General features: G+C 34.7%; 1 protein-coding gene and 1 long non-coding RNA gene across 2 annotated transcripts; both read left to right on the top strand.

Annotated features, from left to right (window-relative positions):
• Positions 1–10,511: 10,511 nt before the first annotated feature.
• Positions 10,512–11,630, top strand: LOC141671616 (putative F-box protein At1g47790). The gene has a single exon (XM_074477895.1). The coding sequence runs from the start codon at positions 10,512–10,514 to the stop codon at positions 11,628–11,630; it is 1,119 nt and encodes a 372-aa protein (XP_074333996.1).
• A 13,802-nt stretch (positions 11,631–25,432) lies between these two features.
• LOC141670653 (uncharacterized) lies at positions 25,433–26,347 on the top strand. The gene is made up of 3 exons (XR_012554674.1): positions 25,433–25,481; positions 25,664–25,765; positions 26,115–26,347. It is a non-coding gene; the product is annotated as an uncharacterized LOC141670653 (long non-coding RNA).
• Positions 26,348–27,877: the final 1,530 nt, after the last annotated feature.

Here is a 27,877-nt window from a genome sequence, read left to right as displayed (position 1 = left end):
ACAGAGGATTGAAGTGGAGGAGTTTCAGAAAATTATAAGTTATTTCCATATTTTGTAATAATGTGTGTGTGTGTGTTTATGTTGGTGGTGTATGTATTAAATGTTGTTGTATGTATTTAATGTTTTTATTTTTTTATATAATCTTTGTTGTGAGAATTGAAGTTTGGTAGTAGATAATTTGTAAGTTAGTTTCATTTATTGTAATTATAGTGTGTGTGTTTGTGTGTTTTATGAAATATATTTATTTCATTTATTAATATTTATTGTAGATAATTTGTTGTATGAGATTAAGACACTTTCCTTTGATCCCTCGATTACAACGCTTATATATGTCGGGACATACATCCGATCACATGAGATGGTACAAAAAAAGAGATGTGAAAGATGGAGAAATAAGTCATCCCGCGGATGGAGAAGAGTGGAAAAATTTTGACCGTTGGTATCCTTCATTTGCTCAAGAGATTCGTAACATAAGGCTCGGTCTTGCGACCGATGGTTTCAACCCTTTTGGCCCTACCGGGAAAAAAACATATAGTGTGTGGCCCGTGGTGATAGTTGTCTACAATCTTCCACCATCAATGTGTATGAAAAAGCCTTATATGTTCATGACCGATATAGTTCCGGTCCAAATATTATTGGAAAAGATATTAACGTTTGTCTAAGGCCTCTCATCGATGAATTGGAGATATTGTGGATTACCGGGGTGAAGACATACGACCAATCTTTGAAACAGAATTTTACAATGAGAGCGCCTATTATGTGGACAATTAGTGACTATCCCGCTTTGAGTATGATAAGTGGGTGGTCGGGCAAAGGAAAGATGGGATGTCAAGTGTGTCTTGGAAGCGTGCAAGGATTTCAATTAAAATATTATGGAAAATGTAGTTTCTATGGCACGAACCGAATATTCCTTGAATCAAATGATCCACTCCGTCAAAAAAGTAATTTGTTTGATAATGAAGAAAGAAGATTGTTTCGTGGTCGTTTGTCCGGTGAGGGTGTTAAGGAATTGCTTGATGGTTTAGTTTTTCCACCACCGGGAAAGACTAATTCGAAGGCAAGGAGTGTCGGATACGGGGAAGAGCATCATTGGACTCATGTCCCAATCTTTTACGAACTCCCTTATTGGTCATCACATAGTTTACGATATTCAATTGACATCATGCATACGAAAAAATGTTTTTGAAAACATTTTTTTTACTATTGTCAATGCGGCAAAGTCAAAAGATCATAAAAAAGCAAGAGCAGATTGCAAGCATTTTAGGGTGTTACCACATTTGTGGATCGATGAGAAAGGAAAGTCACCTAAAGCACCTTATTCCCTTACTAGAAAACACCGTAAACTCTTGTGTGAATGGATTAGTTCACTAAAACTTCCGGATGGTTATTCCTCAAATATATCACGTTGTTGCAATGTTGAGGAGTGTACATTTTATGGATTCGAATCGCACGATTGTCACATTTTTCTTAAAAAATTATTGCCTCTCGCAATTCGTGAACTTCTACCGGCGCCTATTGTCGATTATAATAATTAAATTGGCCTCTGAAATAAAACCGCCCACTTTGTACATTTGACCTCGGTCGGTTTTAGCAGTCTTGGTCAAAGTACATTTTTAATACTCATTTTCAACGATCGAACCGTACAGATGTTAATTTCATGTCAAAATATGCTTATGCACAAAAAATTAGCACTTTTGAACGAGTACCATTACGTTTTTATAATTAAATTAACAAATTTAATTAAAAATTAAAAAAAAATGAATTCGATCTGAAAAGTATAATTTTAAAAGGTATATTTAACGATCCAACTGTACGGATGTTAAATTCATGTCTAAATATGCTTCTGCACAAAAAAATAGCACATTTTAACGAGTACCATTACGTTTTTATAAGTAAATTAGCAAATTTAATTAAAAATTAAAAAAAATGAAAAATATAAAATACACATGATCGAATCGTATGGATGAACTAACGCGGTGAAAACGAACAAATGTACCAAAAATTAGGCTATTTGAAAAATAGTATAATCAAAATCATATGGAATATAATTATTTCAGTAAATATGTCGGCATTCTGTAGACAGAATAAGTTGAACATACCATTCGATACTATAAGTATAATTTTAAAATTTATTTTTAATGATCGAACCGTACGGATGTTAACTTCATGTAAAAATATATTAATGCACAAAAAATTAGCACATTTGAACGATCACAAATACGTTTTTATAAGAAAATTAGCAATTTTGATTAAAAAAGTGAAATAATTAAAAAAATATAAATTATAAAATAAACATGATTGAACCGTACAGATGAACCGATGCGGTAAAAATGAGCAAATGTACCAAAAATTAAGCTATTTATATAATAATAATCATATTTTTATAAGTCGATATGGAAGTCGATAAGGTTTACACGTCCGAGGATTACACGTCCGAGGATGAGACCTCCGATGATGAGGACTTTGATGATGGCGGCGGTGATGGCGGCGGTGATGACGGCGGTGATGGCGGCGGTGATGGCGGTGGATCCTCCGATGTTGATTTATCGGATTAGTTTATATTGATCGGTTTTAAGACTATTGTAATTTGATGGTTATGGGATGTAATATAATACGTTGTGACGGTTTGATACTTTGTCGGTTTAATCCTCCGGTTATTGGAGTTTGTGAATGTTTGTGTTGGAGTTAATTACTATGGTTTAATTATGAAATTTACTAGTTTTTGCGAATAATTTTGAGTAGTGTAGTTTAATGATTATCATTGTTGTTTGTTTTGGTTGTTTAATTGTTTGGTTGTGATTGGATTGGATTTGTGTATTGATTTGGTTTGGTATCCAGGGGCTGCAGAAAACCTGAATTTTTTTTTAAATCGGACCTTTAAACCGACCGACAATAGGCATAACCGACCACTTTTGACCATTACAAAACCCAGAAAATCGACCGTCAGGTGACATAACCGACCATCTTCTTCATTAAACCGACCGTCTTCTTTAGAGGGTGGTCGGTTTTGGGACGGTCGGTTATGACATTTAAGTTAGCTTCTGAAATAAAACCGACCGATGTGCACACGTTGACCACGGTCGGTTATGAGTTCCAGTCAACATTTAAAAATAGACATAACCGACCGACTCCTTTAGAGGATGGTCGGTTTTAGGACGGTCGGTTATGACATTTAAGTTAGCTTCTGAAATAAAACCGACTGATATGCACACTTTGACTACGGTCGGTTATGAGTTCCGGTCACTATTTTAAAAATAGACATAACCGACCACCTGCGGTCGGTTATGACTCAGTGACGTGGCGACACGTGGGCACACGTGTTACCACGTGCACACAGTGACCCCACATTTTAGTAAAACGTCTAGACACTTAACCGACCACTTTATTGGTCAGTTATGAGTGTTAAACCCGACCAAAAGTCATAACCGACCAGGCTAAAACCGACCAAGTCCTGTGGTCGGTTATGACCCTTTTAACCGACCGTTTTGCCTCTTAACCGACTGTTTTTGACGGTCGGTTTTGTCCTATTTTCTTGTAGTGTACATAATTCTATTTTAGCACCAAATGCAAAATTATACATATATATATAATAAATAATTTATAAGAAATAATTATACAATCACAAACTATATGAAAACACAAATTCAGCTAATAATAAGAAATTTAATATAATTACTTAGTAATGTTGATTTAATTTTTTGTTAAATTATCCATCAATCGTGTTGCGACTAAAATTTCGATATAAAATATTAGTTATGTCTTTTTGAACAGCAAATACATAACGCTGAGTTTATTGTTCTAATAACATTTGAGTTGTACAATTTTATATATTACATATTTTAATAAAAAACAAAACAAATTTTTATAATCATTATTTAATATTGATAATTTGATCTCAGCCCGTGCTGTTATCTCCTAGTAATATAAAATTACATGACTAAAACTAAAAAAATACAAAAACATGTTAATTAACAATTTAAAAGTTCAAGACAATTTATCGATTTAGAAAGCATGAAAATATACAATGATGTTATTTATAGACATGTGTTCTATATATATTCATTTACAATGAAAAAATTATCAATAACAAAAAGAGTGGTGCTAGGTTATCTAAATATTATCCCTAATTTTTTACCAAATTACTTCGCATGACACATTATAATATTTAATTTATGTGAATATCTGTTTTTAAAATAATAGTTATTTTAATCTGTTAATCTTCAATCTTAACGTGACAAATAGGCAGACTATGATGGCGGCCAGAACTAATCCGACACTTTTCAATTATATTATCAACGAGATTTTGGTATGCTTACCGGTTAAATTGTTACTCCGTTTCCCATCCTTATTCTCGAGGTGAGTTTAAAAATGTTCCTTTTTATTCAGCTTGTTGTTCTGCTAATGGCATTGTTTGTGTTGCTTTTGTTTGTAATATGATTTTATTATGCTATTATGTTGTTTCAACCTGTTGATGTTGTTATGTTATTATGCTGGATGGATTGAATGCTTATAGGACTGGCTATTTATTATTCAATTTCACATTAAATAAGAAGATTAACAAATTCCAAGTTCTTCCATGCTGTAGCTTCGAGAAGGAGAAAACAAAACCATATCTCACATTTAGTGAACGAGGATGGTGAAGTGGTTAGTAAGCATGATGATATGTGTGATATGGCAGTCAGTTATTATAGGGGTATATTTGCAGTCGATGTGGAAGAGAATGAAGGGGAGGGGGTCAGTACAGATGGTTTTATTTCAGATGAACAGAATGTAAAGCTGGTTTCAGACATGGGATTTGAGGAATTCTCTACAGTTGTAGGTCAAATGCACCCAGACAAGTCTGCAGGGCCAGATGGATTTAGCCCTGCATTCTTTCAACATTTCTGGGAGTTATTAGGTCGGGATATATTCAACTGTTGTAGTGAATGGTTAGCTGAATATTCTTTCCCTGCGAATTTGAATGATACGACTTTGGTGTTAATACCAAAGAAGGATAATATGGAGAGAATGGCTGATTTACATCTGATTGCCTTGTGCAATGTTCTTTATAATATTTTGGGCAAGGTTCTGGCCAATAGGTTGAAACTTATTCTGCTTAATATAATCTATGAGAATCAATCAGCATTTATCCCAGGTAGAAATATCTCAGACAATGTATTGGTAGCGTTTGAGTTATTGCACTTTATGAAGAGAAAAAATAGAGGGCATGAGGGAGAAGTAGCTTTAAAACTGGATATCTCTAAAGCATATGACAGAGTGAAATGGTCGTACCTCAGAAAAAGAATGAGAGACATGGGTTTTTCAGAAAAGTGGATACGTTGGATGATGTTATGTGTTTCTACAGTGAGTTACATGGTACTACTAAATGGGAGTAGAGTTGGGCCTATCATTCCTAGTCGGGGACTTAGGCAAGGAGATCCCCTATCTCCTTACCTATTTCTGTTTTGTGTTGAAGGCATGTCTCAAAAAATTTCAGAAGCTGTTACTCTAGGAAGTATTAATGGTTGTCAAGTAACAGTGAATGCTCCCAAGGTTACACACCTTTTATTTGCCGATGACAGCTTCCTGTTCTTTAAAGCAACGGAGAATGAAGCACACACGGTCAAAAATCTTCTGAATGATTATGGAAACGATTCAGGGCAAGCGATAAATTATCAAAAATCAGGTATTTTCTTCTCTGCTAATGTAAGACGGGATAAACAGCTTGAGATCAAAAACATTCTGGAAGTACAAAATGAATTGAAAGATAGTAAGTACTTGGGTCTCCCATCCCTCATTGGGAGATCAAAGAAGTCTATCTTTAATTTCCTTAAAGAAAGGGTAGGCCATAAGATTCAAGACTGGAACAATAAGCTATTATCTAAAGCAGGCAAGACGGTAATGGTTAAGAACGTGGCGCAATCTATACCATCATATGCTATGTCCTGTTTCCTCATTCCGAAATCGTTGTGTACTGAAATAGAAAGATTACTTAATGGTTACTGGTGGAAATCTAGTGGGAGTAACAATAGAAGTGTCAGATGGTTAGGATGGGATAAAATGGCTATGGCTAAGAATAAAGGTGGTCTGGGTTTCCGTAATCTGTACGGATTTAATATAGCTCTTTTGGGAAGCACATTTGGAATTTCAGTCGCAATCCCTCTTCTCTGGTGGCTAGACTGTACAAGGCCAGGTACTTTCCGGATGGTCATATTTTTCAAGCAAGTAAAGGAACTGAATCTAGTTTTAGTTGGACAGGGCTATGGGAGGCCAAAGAGAAACTTCGAGCTGGGTTTAGGTGGATTTTAGGAGATGGAAAAGATATAAGAATCTTTAAAGATCCATGGTTGAAGGGAAAGAGTGATTTTTGTGTCGAAGATAGTCATTTGAATGTCACAAGGGATGAGTATGTCTGTAGCTACTTCCGTTCTAATAGCAAAGTCTGGGACGTGAATAAAGTTCTGCAAGATTTTCACCATGTTGATGCTCAACTGATTTGTCAAACAAGAATTCTTTAAGAAGGTGGGAAAGATCGTATTGCTTGGGTCAGTACTACTACAGGTGGTTACACAGTGAAGTCAGGATATCAGTTTTGGGTTAATAGCACCTTGGGTTCAAACAGTGTTCCTGAAGAGAAAGGGTGGAATAAGCTTTGGAATCTCAGATTGCCCCATAAAGTTAGAATGTTTTTATGGAGATTTTGTCAGAATAACGTTCCAGTTCATAAGCTCCTTAGAAGCAGAGGTGTTGATCTTCCTATTATATGTTCGATGTGCGAGAGAGACATAGAACATCATTTACATATCTTCTTTGATTGTGGTTTTGCTGCAGAGTGTTGGCAAAGAATGAGGTTAGTCTATAATATGGAAAGTGTTGAGTTTGCGCCTAGTTGGCTCCTGGATAGTATAAACAATGAAAATCCAGAGATAGTAGAGAGGATTGCTACGGTTTTGTGGGGAATCTGGTTCGCTAGAAATCAAAAAGTCTGGGAAGGCAAAGTTATTACGGCAGCAACGGCGATGGATATTAGCAGGAATCAGATTGTAGACTGGCAAACAGCCATGAGCAGGAAAGCATCTCAAAATTCCAGGGTTGTAGAGAAGACAAAGGCAGTAAGAATCACAAGGTGGAAACCTCCAGAGATGGGACAACTAAAGTTAAACGTAGATGCTTCGTTATTCGTTGGTGAAAACTCATTCTCGGTGGGCATGCTTATTAGAAATGAAGTTGGTGGTTTTGTGAGAGGTAAAAGAATGAAGATTCAGTCTTAGAAGCAGAGGCTCGGGGTATTCAGGAAGCATTGAGATGGGTGGACGAGTTGGGTTTGCAAGGTGTGGTCATTGAAAGTGACTCAGAACTGGCGGTCAAGGCTATGAAGAATGAGACGTGTTATTACTTGGAGTTAGGGCATTGTTTGGATTCCTGTAGGCGACAGCTAAAGCATAGGGTAGATTTATCCCTTTGTCATGTTAAAAAGCAAGCAAACATGGGTGCTCATTTGATGGCTAGAGTCCCTGTTTCGCTTAATTGCTTCAATATTTTTGAGTCTCCTCCAAACTTGTTGTTGGAGACATTATCAACTGATTTTTCTTCTTAATGAAATCCTTAATTTTCAAAAAAAAAGTAGACATTGGATGATGATGCATATGCCTTCTTAATGGCGGAGTCAAGGCATCATAGACGCTAATATTTCATATTGATTCAGGTATGCATGGCTACTTCAGCAATGTAAATCTTCTGCTGTTTAATGAAATATAATGATAACAACTGCATTTTGGATTGATATGGATGCTAATCATTATTAGGAATATGAAATGTACTAGTTTACAAATGTGCTCCTGGGACGAGGTGTTATGGCACTTTGTCTTCGAATGTGAGCTTTTATGATATCATCTATAGTTGAATACTCACGTTTCTCTGACAAAAGAACATTGAGGTCCATGGAATAAGGAACCAAGGGATCATAGACGTAACTCAGTTTAATTTAATAGTGTCATGTATATTTGTCCGAATGTGTTGATCTGATTGTAGATTGGTCATACATGGTGGTTGCTTTGTGCTACTGCAACCACTGTACTTAAACCTGCTCCATGGTGAATATGAGCAGGTGAATTGGGAGTAATTAAGGATGTATGTATATTTGGGCGAACACTACAATTAATAAACCATGGGTATCTGAGTTTCATCTAACATATTTTTGAAATGTACTAGTTTACAATTGTGCACCTGGGATTAGGTGTTATGGCACTTTGTCTTTGAAATTGCCAACTTATGTTTACTAAATTGCAGGTGCACAACTTCTGTCTCCTAACTCAATAAATTCTATCATTTTCGTGAATTTGAAACCATAAGAATTAGAATTAGTAACGCAGGAAACCTGTCTAACTAGAAAGTTCTTTAAATCATAAAACCACTGTTAATAACTGTACTGCAAATTCTGAAAGCTGGGAAATAACTACACAAGTAATCTTCACACAGAACTCTGAAACCCGTGATACTAAATGATGTTTCCATAGGTACCTCAACAAGTCCCCATTTTTGTGCTGATAGAAGAAAAACTGAGGCCCCAATCTGAAGTCCATGGTAATGTCTAGGTTGCTTTTCTTCTCCAATTATAATTTGAAGGGCCTATTAATGTGCTCGATCTCATTCTCATCTTCCAGTGCATCAATCTTTTCTTCGGCCAGCGATTCCAAATCAAGCACTTGCATTAGTAGTTGATGCGTATTAGGGGTATATGCGGTTAGGTTTGGTGCGGTTGGAAGGTCAAAATCGCATCAAACCACATATAGCGGTTTTCTAAAATCCCCAATAATAATCGCAATTATGGTTGCGGTTAATTACGACTTTTTCAACCGCGAATTTCCGGTTGCTCCAGATGGACTTGTGATTCGACCATCGACTTGTAACATAAATGATAAATAAAAATAGTTCAATATAATTATACTTGTCAAATATTAGAAATTTGTATAAGTAAAATGTACTACAAGAATACGAGTGATTATTAAAAATTGTAAAATACATCCGGTAGGACATGACTACAATAAAATAAAAAGTTTTAAGTCAACTAGTCAAGTATAACAAAAAAAGCTAAACAAAACTTCTCAAACTAAAATTCTAACAAGAAATAAAATATTATATTACATATATATATAGCGGTTTGCGCTTGCGTTTCAATTTTTGTGATTATTTAAAAATCAAATTCGCAGTCAATTCACGAATATACGGTCCCTGTAATTTCAATTTATATTCGATCTGTATTTTGAGATTATCCGCAAAGAACGATGCTATTACAAGCGATGCGAGCGATTGATGTGATTGAGCGAATTATCTATGCATCCACAAGTGAAAAAGGTAATGTACTGATCACCCTTTTCTCCATTTAGTTGGGTTTGACTTGCAATGTTCTTCAAACACATGCAATAACAATCTCCCAACTCGTATACACATACACAAACAGTGTGACTCTGATTTGTTTTGGTAAACTTTAGCAATAAAAGCTCAGTCTTTAAATTAATTGTAAAAAAAAAAAAAAGTAATTGGCATGTAGAGAAAATAAGTGGACACTATAACTATTCACTAGAAAATCCCTCTTAATTTAATTTAAGAGATTGTTTTGAATTATTAGAATCCCGTAATATTTGATTCACATTTTAAAAGTTTCTTTAAAATATGATGATAATTATTTGAATTATTATAAGAGCCGTTTTAGGTTTCCCAAATATCTTTCCCAAAAATTTTACCAAATAACGTGGCTGACACGTGGCTTATTTTAAATCGTGGGCGCATATTAATGGACGCGGGTCCCATTTTATTATTAGGAAGTTACCAACTATTCATGTGACACATCAGATTGGGGGAAATTTTTGGGGTAAAAATTTGGGGTCTCTAGCATTTTCCTTATTACAATACTCGGGATATGTACTTGATATTTAAAAAGATCCTTTAAAATATGATTTTAATTTGTAAGGATTGTCAGCGTTTGCGATTTTATGGGTGTATTCAATTCGGATTTTAGGGGATTTATAATAATTAATAGATTTTAACTAATTGTTGCTGATTTTTAACTATACACAGATTTTAGTGAATTTGTTGAAAAATCTCGTCGAGTCTTGACGATTTAAATAATGTTCCAAAAATTCTTCAAATTCTCTAGTGAATTTTGCTAAAATTTTATAAAATATTAAATACACTAGCAAATTCATCAAAATTTACGATTTTATCAATTGCAAAAAAAAATCATGAATATAGAAATATCACCAAATTTGAATGAAATTTTTAAAATTCAACTGAATATCCAACATTTTAAAATGTTTTTCGATTTTTGCTAAAATATATATCAGATTTTAAAGGATTCTTTTAATAACTTAAATTAAATATTTCAGATCTTCAAAATCCAAAAAAATCTTTAAAATCTAATACATTCCTAAGTGTATAGTATACTACAGAGATTTTTGTTTTTTTTTTTTTTCAAAAGATACTGCAGAGGAAATTAGCATCATTCCTAAGTGTATAGTATCGATTGCTCTGTAATGGCGGAGATTAGACCAAATCCAACACTTTCCGATGATCTAATCAACCAGATTCTGTTACGCGTACCTGTGAAATCATTACTAAGTTTCCAGTTAGTCTGCAAGACCTGGTTATCCCTCATTAATGACCCTGCTTTCGTCAAAGCTCAACTCCTTCGTGCCAACACAGTCGAAACTGAACAAGTTCTTATCATGAACCGTTTTGAACGTCGTGAAGGTCATAAAATTTCTCTCCTTCAAATTGATTCTCGTCAAATCCAGGCTGATCTTAAGTTTCCGTATGAATGTTCACAAGATGTGTTTTGTAGAATTGTTGGTTCTGCTAATGGTATTGTTTGTGTTGCTGTTGATTTCGATATTTATTTTTGGAATCCTGCTACTAGACAATCCAAACTTATTCCGTCTTATATTGGTACATGTAATGAGCTTTATGGAGAAACTCTAGGTTTTGGTTATGATCCGATTAGTCATGATTTTAAGGTTGTTAGGCTTGCATTGCCTCCTTCTGTTGAGGTGTATTCTGCTAATAAAAATGTTTGGCGAAAGGTGCCTGATCCAATTGACGACACTCCTGTTCATGCAAAATTTGATGTATGTGTTAACGGATTCTTGTGTGGTATTGGATGCTTTGGTATGGTGGTGTTTGATTTGAACAAGGAGGTGCTGAATTGTGCTATTAAGCTCCCTGTTCATAATTATTGTTATGATTACATTATCAAGTTTAAGAATTCTATTGCTTTTATTATAATACTAAATGGATTGAATGATGATGATAATGAGACTGATCCGAGATTGTGTGAGAAAATTAGCATGTGGAGCTTAGATGATGATGCCTGCCTTCGTGATGGTGGAGTTGAGCCATCATGGACAATAATGTTTAGTATTGATTTTGTCAATCCAGATGTTTTTCTTGAGCTTTATCTGGGCTACTTCAACAACGGGGATCTACTACTACTAATAGAAACTGATGGTTATAAATGGATTTCATGTAATGCCGACAGGAAAGAGGCCAAGATTTTCCCACTTTCAGTTGATATGGCAAATCACTTTTACCGTCGTGATTTTTTTGAGTATAGGGAGAGTTTAGTTTCACTCGCAGGATTTAAACAAGTAAACTGAAATCCTGGTGATGAAGATGAAAACTAGAAAAGAGGCGCTCAGTTTGGTATTTTTGATATCTCATCCCTGTTACTTTATCCAATTCAGTCAATTATGTTGGTTATATCTTGTCATTTTATGATTGCCTTACATTGGATACTGCATATTTTTCTGAATTTGTTTATGTAATTGTGGATTGGTCATACTGTTAGCAATCTTGTACGATAAAGACATTGTTATATATATATATTGAATATATAACTACTTCACAAAAACATTGTTAATTCTTAAATCACATAAGCATATGAGAATTAACAATTAAATTAGGAGAAGGGTTTGAGAAAACAAACAGAGATTGGATTTAATCTCGAGTCCAGAAAACTGTCTCCTTAAAGCAGTTTCGCCCCGCACCATCCGTATTTAGCGACCTGCTTCCCAGGATAAAACGAGATACTAGTATAATCGATAGATCGAATATACTCTCAGCGAACTTGAACTGAGCCCGAGAACTATCACCGGAATATTGGAAAAATTTAAGACTAAAGAGACCAAGAATGAAAGAGATGACTCTTATTTTCTTGACTTAATAAAACTGGTGCCCTAAGACTCTATTTATAAAGAGAGGCTTGAAAGGACTTGTTTTTCTTTTCGATGTGGTACATGGTATTTATAAGAAAAACTAAGAAATAGGTTTGTGCTACTCTCGATGTGGTACAAAACCACTTTTCATATTAAAAGGTAAAACTTTGGAACATCAGTTCTCATTCACCTTTTACTCATTTTGAGCGTGTTAATATGCGTTGGAATCCCCTCGAAGAGAAGAATACGTTCTAATAAATACACACCACTAACACATAATGTGTCTCACTCATATAGAGTCTCAAAATGATTCACAACTTAGTCTAAAATACTAAGTTTGTCCAACAATCCCCCACAAATGAGATTGATGGTCCAGTAGCACGCACCACATAGACACCACATAGACAGACAGACGCGGAGCTTGACTTGGTGATAGTTCCGGCGGTCAGATATAGCATACGATAGGTAGAGAATGCTCCTTGAACCTTCGCTCGAGTAAGTATATCGACTTTACTGGTAGACAGTATGACGCGATGTCCTTGAACTGTTCGACCGTTTGTGTAAACGATGACATACTCATCACTATATCTTTCCTGACTCATTCAGTTCTCATGATTATGTCCATTTTGGCCCTGGAACATCGTCCTGGTTCTGCAAGAGTTTCTAAAGAATTGTGCCTCGCAATTCTCCTTTGAAGCGGCCATACTTCTCTCTTACATAGGTGATCTTTATCTTATAGAGTAACCCGCGTTTACCCAACCGAATATTATGTATTCAAACTTGAAATCCTTGTATTCGTCAAAGATCATTAAAAGCATAAAGCTTAACCTCGTACCTTACGGGTCTCACTGTTTCATCATCATAGAAATAGGCCAGGGGTTACCCCCACAGTGATTTGGTCATCATGATTTAGTTGTCCCATTGAACCAAGTTCTTGGGATCTCCAGTCAGCAAGGTTGGGTTTCCACCATGACGCCGTTAAGCAATAAGCAAGGCTCATTCCTCTCGATGATTTGACAACTATCTCTCGGTCTAACTAGATTCTCTTGTCTTAAACAGATTTGCTCAGTTTAACCATCTGGTTAGTGGATCCAAACATTATCATTTGACTTTACCTAGTCAATCATGATAATTCTTGTTGAGAATAGTTGTTTAATGGTATTATGTCCTCATCATAGATGTGAGACATACCATTTCATACACAATAATGTGATCTCCCAATTTGCATATTGATTACACGATATATGCATATTGAAGACACATTTTCCTTGTCATTTAGGAATATCCTTACAAAGTGGCTACTCGGCCTTTTAACTGCATTTATTTTATGCACCAGACTCGTATTCCATCATGAATCGAGCTAAGTTTAGGATTTCCATGACACGACTGCTAAGTGTGAAATGTATTCTCGAATGACTTTTAAGTTCTTAAAGTCAAATATATAATTTACATACTATATTCACATAGTACAATTAGATATCTTTCGTATTGAAGTCCAAGCTCACGAGCACATATCATACAACTTAAATCTCATTGCAATCACTTCCAAGTGACCAATTTCCATTGTACTCGTGCATCTACCCAGTTTACCAACTGTGTAGCCTATGTCTAATTTTGTACAATTTTAAAAAGTACAACAGACTTGCAATCCTTCTTGAGAGATCCTTGTTCATCTACGCTTGGATATATATAAATCCATTCCAGCTATGACAACTTTAGCTTCGTTGACCTCTTCAAAATTCACATCACCAACATGTGACATGTATCATCTAAAAGTTTTAAAGTCACGAAGATTGTAATCTTCAAATCAAAACTTTTCAATCTCATCAAGATTTTCAGAGATGATCCTCTTGTCATTACTTCTCGTAATGATCAGATCACTCACATGCAATCAATTATGACTTGCATATCATGTGTAAATAACACATGCACACTTGTCAATTCTCTGATTTTGAATCAGTTTGACATCTCATATTGACATATTTCATATTTATGAAATAACTTTACTAGTTATTACTTAAGGCTTCACTTGTTATTGATATTACCAGCTTTTAGCGTCCCAAAAACCAGCAATTTCAGTTTGTATCATTACCGAGTTTAAGCGTCCTTAAACTGGCAATCCTTATTCACATAGCAACCAATATTGAGCGTCCTCAAAATGGCAACCATGTCATTTATTTGAAGCCATTGCTTATCATAGCAATATCAAATTTAATATGCCATTATTTCGTGTCAATGTTGTTTCACTCAACATGATCACCGAAAATACAGATTTTCTACTCTTGCTTTATCTAGAGCAACCCTCGGGTTCACGTATATAGATATTTCTCCAAATATCTATTTAGAAAAGCCATCTCAATGTTCATTGATGCACTTTTAAATTTCACAATACGATAATTTTAGTATCATCTTAATGAACCTTATTCTCAAACTCGAGAATATTTCATAAATTATATAAGGTCATCACTTTCGACTGTAATATTTTTTGTATCAGTCTGACCTTATACTTCCTTCAGACCCAGATATATTTTCCCAATTTACAAATTCATTTGGGTCCTAATGCTTCTATCTCGTAAGAAGATCTATATTTTTTTTTAAACAAGATTCTGTCAAACAGAACCACTCTCTCTATTTCTTAACATCCTTTCCCCCATAAAGGACATAGAGAGAACATGCACAATCCATTTTCTAGTACACGTGCTAGAAAATCTTGATTTATTGACTCTCAGTAATAGTCAAATTTTCTCTTGATATATTCACTTATCAAGAAATTATACGTGAAGCGCATTGCTTCTATTAAATTTACGAGTTCACCTTCAAGCAAATTATCAAGACATTCAGGATTAGCAATTATCCAAGTCTTTTACTCTCTGCAGGTTCATCCTCACATTCATCCAATAACTCGTAAGTTCATTTAGATGACTTTTAATTACAGATCTACTAGGATCTACTAGCTTATCACATAAGCATTCCTAAACTCTGTAATAGTATTCTTACGAATCTCAAAAATTAGATTCATATATCGGATATTATTAGACTCAACCATTGTCTATGTATCCATCCAAAATATCTCAATTGATTTTGGATCTCATGCTACCAACAGAGGTATTGATATCAAGTTTCGAGATACCCCACATTTCAATTATTTTCAAGAATGTTTCATTACATTCCACTATTCATAGAAAATTCAATAATTTTCTATTTTAGATACCCCCACAATTTTAATATTTTACAGAATGTCAGAAAATATTCCAAAACTAATAGGAAATTTAATTATTTCCTTCTGTGGTATCATGTTTAAGGACCGATTAGCCCTTCGTAACTAATATCCTCAAATTCAGTGATAGTCTGAGCTGATCACAATCATTTTGCATCTTTCTCAGAGCGCAACTCAAGTCTGCATCTACTCCATTTATATAATACGAGTAAGGTGCAACGACCTTATGAATATTCACGTTGCAAACAGAATTTGCACGGTGATTATTCATCATCAAATTTATTCTCAACCATCTTAATTATCTGTATTAAGTTGGATTTACCCTTGAGTTTATAGAGCACACATCTCTCTATTTAGATTCAATATTGACTCGACTACGAGTACGAGTGACAAATGTTTTACTATCAAACTAGACAGTAAACACGTATCGTGTCACTACCTCTCATCTGAGCAGGTTTTACGTTATTCATTAAAACCTATAAGATTTTAATATCATGTTAAAAGAACTTCCCGTAGTTCTTATCATTAAAAATTCAATTACCGAATTTCTCGAAAATATTTACATGGTTCACACGAACCTACATTTATGGCTTACCTACTGGTACAACCAGAAAAGGCCCAAGGAAGAACATAAATCTTCAATAAACCCACATTCAGTGATCCTTGATCAACTGATGCGTTAGGGTTAACAACTTTCCGGATTCTCTCCGAAGTTCAGCATAAATACTGATATCAATATTCGTCGTATTAAGTATCACATGGATCACTATAATAGGCTCGTGTCTCACTGCCGCAGCAGACCGACACCAACACGTGAAATTACTATTTAACTGGAGGAAAAATCCAACCAGAAAAATATTATTTATGTGCCGACCCATAACCTGTACTCCAGGCCCATTAGGTTTTTTAATGTGGAGAATCCTGAGCAATTGTAAATCTGGTTCACTTCAGCTGCGCACCTCGTCACATTATTTAACAACAAACATGTTACTGCATTCTATCCAGTATTACAAGTTTGTGATATAACTCCATTATTAAAGATTAAACAATAATAATTGATGCCTTATCATCACTCAACAATGATTAAAAAAAAATTAATCACCAAATAATCAAGTTCCATCATGAAGGGTCATATTTATGTAGCCATATCATTTAATTGCATAGCAATATCATGTTATGAACTTGCAAACATGCATGTAAACTATAGCATATATGATTCTTGTATCAGTGAACTAATAATTCCAAAATCAATTCAGAATTAAGAAATCAATCACCTTGTTAACAAAACATAATAAGCTATCCATTAATAGCAAAAACATGGACGAATTATAAATTTGGGTTTAATCTACCAATTTATAATGATCAACCCGAAAGAGATGTCACCAAATATGTCCACTTGAATATAAGTTGATCATAAATCAATAACCATTAAAGCATCAATAGCCTTATAAGAAACCAATTATCCAACAACTTTGTGCTTACTTTTGCCTCGTACCTGTTATGCTTAAACAAAGCACCACTTAAAATCGAATTTATATTAATTTCAAGCACATGGCAACAAGTGATCAAAGAAATTAACGCACTAAATTTTATTTAATTAATGAGGCAAATAATGGCCACTCATATACCCATAAATAAATCCAATTTAAACAATCAAATTGACTTTTGCGTCTACTCACAATAAAGTATGAAAATTGAAGAAGACTGCTTTAAGATTGTTAGCAATCTTGTACGATAAAGACATTGTTATATATATATATTGAATATATAACTACTTCACAAAAACATTGTTAATTCTTAAATCACATAAGCATATGAGAATTAACAATTAAATTAGGAGAAGGGTTTGAGAAAATAAACAGAGATTGGATTTAATCTCGAGTCCAGAAAACTGTCTCCTTAAAGCAGTTTCGCCCCGCACCATCCGTATTTAGCGACCTGCTTCCCAGGATAAAACGAGATACTAGTATAATCGATAGATCGAATATACTCTCAGCGAACTTGAACTGAGCCCGAGAACTATCACCGGAATATTGGAAAAATTTAAGACTAAAGAGACCAAGAATGAAAGAGATGACTCTTATTTTCTTGACTTAATAAAACTGGTGCCCTAAGACTCTATTTATAAAGAGAGGCTTGAAAGGACTTGTTTTTCTTTTCGATGTGGTACATGGTATTTATAAGAAAAACTAAGGAATAGGTTTGTGCTACTCTCGATGTGGTACAAAACCACTTTTCATATTAAAAGGTAAAACTTTGGAACATCAGTTCTCATTCACCTTTTACTCATTTTGAGCGTGTTAATATGCGTTGGAATCCCCTCGAAGAGAAGAATACGTTCCAATAAATACACACCACTAACACATAATGTGTCTCACTCATATAGAGTCTCAAAATGATTCACAACTTAGTCTAAAATACTAAGTTTGTCCAACACATACTTGTTGTTTGTCTTGTATCTCTACCATACTCGAATGTGGTCCATCGTGAATTGCCCTGCAACAGTTCATCCCCAGTGCACCACTGACAAGTGTTGTGGGAGATATCTGAAAATCACCTAATGTCGTTAATAATTTTATTTCTCAATTCGTGACAATTATATCGAGTTCAGTTAGGAATTAGTTCCATCAAACATGACAAGTAACATTATATTGGTCTTAGAACTCCCTAGCAGGTTCCTAAGTTACTTAACACATTTAGCCATAGTATATGTGTAACTCTCACAGTTGAATCAGTTAAATAATCCTATTATGGTGAATGGTTATGATCAAGCAACATACATGTTATGACATTAGATATCGAATTAAATGACCAAAAAATTAAAAAGAATATGTTTACGATTTAAAAAGTTAAGATGGCCGCATCATTGCAATCATGATGGTCACAAGTATACAGAGAGCCTAGTTTCACTTGCAGCATTCAGACTAGACAACTGGAATGCTGACGAAGATGATAATTAGGAACACGTTGCAAACTTTGCTATCTTATGATAGTAGTATCTCTATTTCTGTAGTCACTTTTGATAGATGGTTACATCTATTTGCTATTAACTTCTGAAGATGATAACTAAACACACTTTTGAATGTTAATTTCGCTTGATTGTCAACTTTTCATCTGTTATTCATCGTGCATCCAATACGGTAGACTGTGTTGGCTATAATGTTACCATGAGCCGATAGATCTGCCCTGTTTTCACTCTGTCCATTGATTTTTTAACAAAATTTATCAAATTAATTTTAATCATGGAAAATAATACCCCAATCTTGTGTTGTCGCTGTCACGTGTAGAAACTGTAATTCTTTCTATTTTCTAATGCTCCGACAAGAAAACAAGAAAAAAACAATTCTTTTAAAAAGAATTGCAATCTGGAGAATTACCTACTGTCTCTTATATAGTCAAGCTCAAACACGCCCGTATTCTATTTAATTTCATTGATTGCGATAAAATGCAACAGACATACGGTTGAAAGAAGAATTATGAATTCTGAAATGGAACTCGAATGTGTTTGAGTTTTTTCCTAATGCAACAAACACGTATTATTTGAGTTATCAATCCGGGCTCGTGTTGCAAGTCAAGAGGCTGGAGCTTAATAAGCTCATTTCGTTCTTATTACTATATTATGGGGCCGTTTGATATATTATTAAACAAAGTAACTTATAATTTAAAATTAAAAATTTTCATATAAGTGATAAATTATATATACCGATAATAATAAAAGTTTCCAAGTACTTATGTCACTCGGTTAATTGATAATTTTTTTATAAAAATATTTGATCTCACCAAGTACTTGTGTCGAGTTTTTTAAGCACTTGATTTTGTGCTAGTGAAGTTTGTTCAGAGCGAATGCAGTAGCTCATACTACAATAAGGCTGCGCATTCCATGTCAGGTTTTGATGTTGCTCCGGAAATTATTTCTGATATACTGATTATTGATTCGATTAATTGAAAGCAAGTATATATGCGTCTATATAAAAATGTTAGAAAATGATTTATGTTGTTTAGTATTTTGGTACCTATTCTTGTACTTTATAATGCGACCTATTTTGTTACTAACTAAAAAGTCCGATTCTTCAAACAATGCATACCTCTACATCCTGCTCTGTTGGTCTAGAACGCAACATTTGTTTGATGAAGCAGCAATAGGAACTTCGTCCCTCTTCCAATCAGAGGCCTCCAATCTAGCAGAATCACTAGAAAAGTATTAATCGTCACCCCCATGAAACAGTACAGCCATTGAGCCACATGATGCAGTATAGCATCATGTGGCAGTACAGCACGAGCAGGAAGGCTCACTAAAGATGGCCAATGCATGATCGTCATTCAATCAGCCTAATTCGGACTAGCCAACGAACCTCGGCATAATCACCACTGCACTAATATCTGAATTACTACATTCTTCATTGTATTCCTTTTAGGTAGAAGAAAGAGTAAGTAGCTAGCAACCAAATTCTTGGTTGAGTTTATCTTTTAAAACATCTCATGAAAGATATTAAACAAAGGACAAATTCAAAGAAGTAAACGTCGTAACTTGCTCTAGCTTCACGACGTCGTATCGTCCTGAAAATATTAAGATAAAATATCGTCGTATCGTCCTGGAAATATTATACATATTGAAGGCGTCGTATCATTAACTAATTGAGACTGGTGTACAACTAATTTTATAATTTTTGTGTTCTCATAGTCGTCTTTCATGTAGATTCACGACGTCGTAACATCCTGAAAATATTAAGATAAAAATATCAATTAGCCCAAATTCATCCCCTACAACCAATCATTTCTCCAACCAAGTCGACCAAGTCGACGCACCACAAAAAACATTGAATTCTCCGTCCTCAATCCCAGTTACTCAATGTGACGATGACGTTTTCAATTTGACCAAAAATTTTACCCAAACCTCTACAATGGCAGCGAATAGACCTAATCCGACTGAAACAGCCCGCACTTGCGGACTTTTAATTCGAAACTAATACAAAATTAAATCTATTTATCCAAAATTCTATTATAAAGGTACTATTACGAAAACGCAGTTAAAAGCGGAAGTCCAAAAGTCAATCTACTCCAAACCTATGGTTCTCGAACTCCAATGCTATCCAACTCGAAATCGACGAAACCTGAAATTGTAAGTAATGAGCTAAACAGCCCACCAAGAAATCAATCGATCCAACTAGTTGGCCAAGTAAAACATACACATATAACAAAATACGATGACCTATATAATACAATATACGAAACAAACACATTCGAAACATATTCTTATTCTTATTCTTATTCGATATATACGATACACACAACACATAAACAACAATAATTTAAAACCCATAATTCATGCCACGACCAATACAACCTGGTGATAACGGTTCCAAATTTTCAGAAAACTGTCACTACAATCCGGTGACCACGGTCCTAAGTTCTTATTCGATATTTTTCACAAACCATGGCATAAATTAGAGATCCAAAATTATCGTCTCGACGCCACATATATACATCAACATTACGCATACTGTAACACATAATACTTTCAAATATATCATCACTTAGCCCAAGTTTTATTAATCAAATATACACGTAAAACACATAAGTTTGAAACACTAGTAAGATCGATCGAAAACTTACCTTCAAAACTGACCAGATCTGAATTTACTCTTTTTGACCATCTAAACGACGTTTCCTTGAAAAACACGAAGCACGAAAGTTGTAGAGAACGAAAAGACCTTTCCGTAAAGTCCAGGATCACTGAATTCTGACTTATGTTGAATTTTCTACTAATTTTACAAAACTGCTGATTTTTGATAATAAAAACGAGAAAGACGAATATGGTGATGAAAAACCCTATATCTTAACCTACAAGTTACCCATATTAGAATCTGATCCAAATTTTAGGCCCATTAGTCTAATTAAATTTTAAATCCTAATCTTTATCCAATTTTAATCTTTTTAATTCTATTATTCTATTAATAATCTAATTCTAAAAATTACGGGATATTACACCGACACTGTCGGAAGATCTAATAAGTGAGATTCTGGTACGCTTACCAGTAAAATCATTACTCTGTTTCCAATTAGTCTACAAGGCTTGTGTTGTATTGGAGATTGTTGTATGTCTTCTTTTGATTGAACAAGAGGTGTTCAATTATTCTACTAAGCTCCCTGATTTATGATCAAATAAATTCTAATAAAATTCTAAGTGCAAGTTGCTATTGCTATATTGATAAATGCATCGAGCGATGTTGAGACTGATTGGAAGTTGGATAGGATGTTGGACAGGAAAATTAACACGTGGAGTTTGGATGATGATACTTGCCTTAGTGGTGGTGGAGTTGAGGCATCATGGACAATGATGTTTAGTATTGATTTAGCCATGCCAGTAGAACTTTGTCTTGGCTACTTCTGTAATAGGGATCTCCTACTGCTAATAAGAGGGAATGATTACACGTGGAAATCATGGAATGATTATAAGTGGATTTCGTGTAATGCCGATAAGAGAGAGGCCAAGATTATACCACTTCCAGTTTACATGGCTAAACGTAATTACTATTGTGATCTTGACAAGTATACGGAGAACCTAGTTTCACTTGCAGAATTTGAACAAGTCAACTGGCCTGCTGGAGAAGATGATAATTAGGAATGTGCTTGCTAATGATGGGAGAAGCTCTCAATTTGGTTATGTTATTGTAGTCACTCTTGATAGATTGCTAACAACATTTGCTTTTGGTAGATGTTTTTAATGTTAATCTGCCTTATCTTGTCAACTTTCAATCTCTGTACTGATACATATTAGTGAACTATGTTTGTAATAATGATTTGGTGAACTGATAAATCTGGATACCGATGGAGTATACTGTCTTGTTATATTATTTATTTGCATTGTTTTCCTTCTGCTCCCCAATTGTTTAACAAAATTTACAAATTTATCTGTGACGAAGTTTATAAATTTAATAGACGAAGCATATTATGCTTAGTTTGTTACACTCTTTCTGATGATTTCGAATCACAAATGAACATTGTGCAAGCCTTTTAATACATGTACAGTTTTTATGTGTGCTACTAAATCGGAAGATTTTGAATGAGAATTGAAAAAGATGATTAGAATCATTTGGTGTCACTTGGAAATTCTACGATCTTTGTGGTATCCATTAACAAGCCGCCAGAATGCTTGCAATGATAATCATGTTGTGACCTCATATACTTCTTGATTTGCAGAGACCGAACCTTCCTTTGGATTTTGCGCACCTTTTACTCTATAAAATTTCAGAGTACCGGATAGCTGTTACCTTACGGTTTTTAGCCACATAGTTATTCCCTGTACACATCGTGCTCTACTTGACAATTTATCTCTTTTATTCTTCATTAACAAATTATCTTGCAGTTCTGCCACACACTTTATAATTACTACTTTTCAATTTGAAGTTGATAACCTTATTGCACAGAGCCACATATTACTTCTTGTGCACCTTGTGTTATTCTCAAGCTCTCTGTTAGGCTTTCTTGAATGCACTTTACATGATTAATGTCTGTTTTTTTGCTTTCAAATTTTGCCCAAGTACGCAGTTAACGTATAAGAGTACAATGCAGTTGATAGCACCATATGTATCTTCCCCTTCCTTCCATGACATTTTAGGCAGTGTTTCTGTGATGAAAAAGAATGTTGTTCAGAACAGTTTGTTTAGTAGAAAAAAAACTTTTATAAAAACATTTTTCTGAGCAATGTTGATATCTATCAGCACTAAAAAAGTATGTTGATAGCACTGAGGCCACTCCTTTGGTCTCTACAAGCTTAATTGCAGACCCACAGTTTCAAATACTGATCATTGTCACTGCAAAAATTTGGCCAATCGCAATTCTGTTAAATGCAATCACTACAAGAATAATATCAATAGACATCACACATTAGACATCGGTTAACTTTGCCACTGATGTAAAAAATATTGACATCACCCCGTGTTTTTGTGATGTCTTTGTTCTTTGTAGACATCGGTTATAATTAAACCGATGTCTAAAATTCACCAAAAAAAATAAAAATTTGCGCCCACCTTTTCTTTCCCCCGTTAATGAAATTTTCATTCAGTTTTTAGTTCTACATTCCCCACAATCCCAAAATTCTCCTCCCTTAACCAAATTTTGGTTCCCCCCAAATCAATCTTCAGACACAACAAAATCAAACCTCTCTCTCTTGAAACTCTCTCTCTCTCTCTCTCTCGATCGAACCTCTCTCCCCTCACAATCTCTCTGAACTCCGGCCATCATCTCACCATCACAATCTCTCTCTCTCTCTCACTGGAACCTTTCTCTCTCTCTGAACCTCTCTCCGCTCTCAATCTCTCCGTTAAGCCTCTTTCAGTTAACCTATCTACTTCGGTAAGTGTTGTATCTACTTGAATCGAACTGGTCTTCTCTGCGAACACCAGTTTTAAAAGTTGAGGATTTTAGAATTCAAAACCCTAATTTTGTAAATTGGGGTTTTTTCTAATTCGAAACCCTTATTTTTTTTTTATTAATTTAGTGTCTAAACTTGTTGCTTATACTTTTCTTCTTGTTGTATACAGGACCTAATCTGAGAAAAAGATTTAAAACTTTAGGTAATTTGGGTGTTTTTGGTTGTTCATGTGTATTTTTGTTTGTTTTTTTAATTTTTGTAAATTGTGTAAAGTTAACGATCCTTTCATGTCTACTGATTACATGGTATTCAATTCTTTCTTGTGATAATGAGCATGTTGGTAGCTAATTCCAGTATATATGTTTTTTTTTTAAAAATAACTAATAGTTTACTAGTATTTTTTTATATCAGTGGTATATAGCTAATTATGTCAAGGGGAACTGTGTTGGATATCTAATTGTATGAATTTCCCTGTATGTTTTTGTTAACAAATTGTTGTCACTAATTTGTACATGTTCAGCATTTAATTATAGTTGCTTATTGGTTTCAGGAAGGTCACAAGGTATGCTTGAACGTCTATGACTTGAGTCAAGGAATGGCAAGGCAGTTGTCAATGACTTTTTTGGGTAAAGTTATAGAAGGCATTTGGTAAGTTCCTGATTGTTTCATTTGTCTTCTCTTTGCATGTCCTTTGCCTGTGTAAGCTAAGATTCTATTTTCATGAAAATTTAGCTTTTTATCTTTATGTTATGCATTTAGTTCTGGCATTTTATTATCTTAACTATTTTAGTATCTCGAAACGGTGCAGTCCACTCGGTATGATAAAAAGACCCATGTCCTTTGTTACTAGACTTCTGGTGCTTACAATCTGTGATGTCTTTGAACAAGCATTTATCGAAGTACTGCAAGTTTGATTTTTTCCAGGTTGTTTTTGCTGGATTCTCTGCTGAATCTGTTGCCCAAAGAATAAGTGATTGTAAACCAAAGGTACCGATAACTTGCAATGCTGTCATGCGAGGGTCTAAGCTGATACGTCTCAAACATATTGTTGATGCTGCACTCACAGAATCATCGAAAAACGGGTTCTCTTTAGGTATGTTTTCTTTTGTTAAAGAAAGACCGAGTACATGAAATAGTGTAACCTGTTCGAGTCACAATATGAAATATGTGACCACTGATTGATTTGCTGATATGATTCTTTCTAGTTAGGGACTTGTTGATTCTGATACCTTACCACTAAATGTCTCAAGAGAAATGCTTCAGTAGCACAGCAGTTTGAAGACGATAAAAAAGAAACTCAGAATATCGTTTTCATGAGTTTCTTGAAAAATACTAATTACGTGAGTTTTATGTGCTAATTACTAATTACGATCTACCAAATACTCATGCATTCATTGAAATAACTTTTTACGGTTCTAAAAACTCTTATGAGAGCGGCCTAGTTACCGCTTCCTGTTTGTCTATGAGCAGTTCACCCAGTACTGCATACATAATGACTTTCATCTTTTCCACCCTTTAACTCCTTGATACATAATATATTTAAGTTTCTATCATGCACTTTAATTAAAGCCATTACATGCCAGGGATGAAAGTTTATAGCACTGAGGAGAAGGAATTGATTATGGAACCAACACTGAAGTGGGCAGGGAACCTTAACATCCTTGTAGCAGCCAAGGCATTTGGATTGAAAGCCACTGTTCAGGTAGTCTTAATTCATTTCTTTTAGATCCCACTACCAGCTGGGAAGAGCACAAGAGTACACCCACACACACATATTAAATGGTATTGCTTTTGACTTACATGATCTCTCTCTCTCTCTCATACACACACACACACATTTCTTCCCCATATTATTGTGAATTCTAATTCCTGAGAGTGTTTCAGGTGGTTGACTTGCAGGTATTTGCTTCTCCACGTATCACCCTGAAGCCACTGGTTCCATCATTCCCTTGTTTTGCAAAAATATTAGTGTCTCTTATGGAGAAGGTGAGGTGTATTGTACAATATATTTATTTTACCGTTATGCTTAATTATATGTCAACATGAAAAAGTCTTTTTACGCTATCTACGGGTATAATCCTTTTTAGAATCTTTCTACTAGTATTTAACTTTTTATTCATAGCAAGTTCTTGCATTAGTGTTTGTTATTCTCTCATTCTGGAAGGAATCTGACGATGCACTTTCCCAAATACATAATTTATCAAACAAGAATGTAGTGAAAAGATGCTACATATTAATGTCACTTCTTCTTTGTCATTGTAAATGACCTCACAAATGTTTAAACAAGCTTCTTATCGTATCTCTCTCGCACTGTCTTGAATTTCCAATCATGCAGCCTCATGTTGACTTTGGACTAAAGTTGCTCGGAGCAGATGCTATGTCCATCCCGGGCCTGTATAGCTTTGTCCAGGTGTGTATAATCTTGTCTATGTTTTGCAGTAATATTTTTAGTTAGCATTGGAATTTTTCTTACTTTTCCTTAGAACAATATTTTTTTTCTTTTTTTCCTAATAGTTTCCTGGTGCCCTTGATTTCTGCTCACTAGCGTAACGTAGCACTTGCTACTTACCGGAAGTTATGTGAATTTATCTTAGCTACTTTGAGCATGGAACACAAAATCCATTTGACGAGCCCAGCCCTTCCAATCTGTCAAAATTATGAATTGATGATATCAAAACCCAAAAACGATTATTCAGTCGCATCTTCACACTCTACATAATCTGAAAAATCTATTAATCTATTTATCTTGTGCTAGTCTCTAGTTTTGTGTTTCCAGTTGTGCTCTAGATCAGTTTGGTAATAAATCAATTATGTCTGCTGCAAGCTTTTCGGCTCCGGTGGCTGGATCCACCTATGTTGGCTTAAAACCTAGCCCGCCAAAGCTGATTCGAATGGATCTAAAACTCACTGTATGAAGGTACTTTGATCGGAACTTGTATTTTTGTTTTTAATTTTTTTTAAGCTGCTTATATTACCACCTTTTGTACTGCTTATAGTTGGCTCTCGTTTGTGTGTAAACAGACTTGGAATCCGATTGATAACAAGAATTTGCTATTTGCATCCACTCTTTATCATAATTTAAATTATGTTATAAACTTTCAGTTTAGCAGGTGTATTGTTTCTTGATAGTTGATAGTGATAGGAATTGGACTCCAATGGTAGAAACTGCATATTTTTTATATAGAAAATATTCAATGTGTGTCATATGTTATCAAATTTTCTATAAATGCACTCCAAATTGTGGCACTGATGAATAATTTTGTTCAATCTTGAAATTGCCATCTCTGGAGATGAACTTTCTGTTTCTTTTCTCTCTTGCATGCACAAAATCATTATATAAATCAATGGCTTGAAGCAATACTCTGTGGTCTGAAGTTTTTTGTTAAGCAGGGGTTGAAATACTGATCTCTTGTTCCGAATATTTTTGTCTACAGCTGGGGTATGTTTATCGCGAGAATAGCAGAATTCCTAACTACTACGATGGGAGGTACTTGGCAATGTGGAAGCTTCCCATGTTTGGTTGCACGGACGCATCTCAAGTCCTCCATGAAATCGCGGAATGCAAGAAGGCATATCCTAGTGCTTACATCCGGTGCCTGACTTTTGATAACATTAGGCAAGCTTAATGTATGTCGTTCGTCATCCAAAAGCCCACAACCACCTCCTAGATCCTCTGCTCCTTGAAAAAGTTGTCGTGCGACCCTGTTCTGCTTCTGCATGTTCTGCTTCTACATGTTCAATGAAATCAATGAGTGATTCCATAGGGGTAATTCAAAATTTCCTTATTCTAAACTGCTTATAGTAGTTATTATTGCTAAAAGGAATTGGTTGTACATAGTTGCTTGTATCAGTTGTGTTGTCATACTCAACAATTTTCATTAGACTGAATGTCTTTAGTTGGTTTCTGGAGAATGTAATAGTTTAGATTTCAGATCATATGTTTTACTATTTTGGTTGACGTTCTCAGACAACAATTACACAATTAGTGATGTAAAACTTTACACAATTTGGTCTATAAACTTCTTACACATCACTTTCAATTAAGAAAAGCTGATGTCAAAAAAGATAATGTACATCACTTTAAGGTAAAAAACTGAT

Source organism: Apium graveolens, chromosome 7 (assembly GCF_009905375.1).
Source record: "Apium graveolens cultivar Ventura chromosome 7, ASM990537v1, whole genome shotgun sequence".
NCBI classification, from domain to species: Eukaryota; Viridiplantae; Streptophyta; class Magnoliopsida; order Apiales; family Apiaceae; genus Apium; species Apium graveolens.
The sequence above is the reverse complement of the archived record's forward strand: the minus strand, read 5'-3'. Positions and strand labels throughout refer to the sequence as shown.

Bases quoted from the DNA above. Each gene is read 5' to 3' on its own strand.
- LOC141671616 (XM_074477895.1), top strand. From the start codon at position 10,512: ATGGCGGAGATTAGACCAAATCCAACACTTTCCGATGATCTAATCAAC.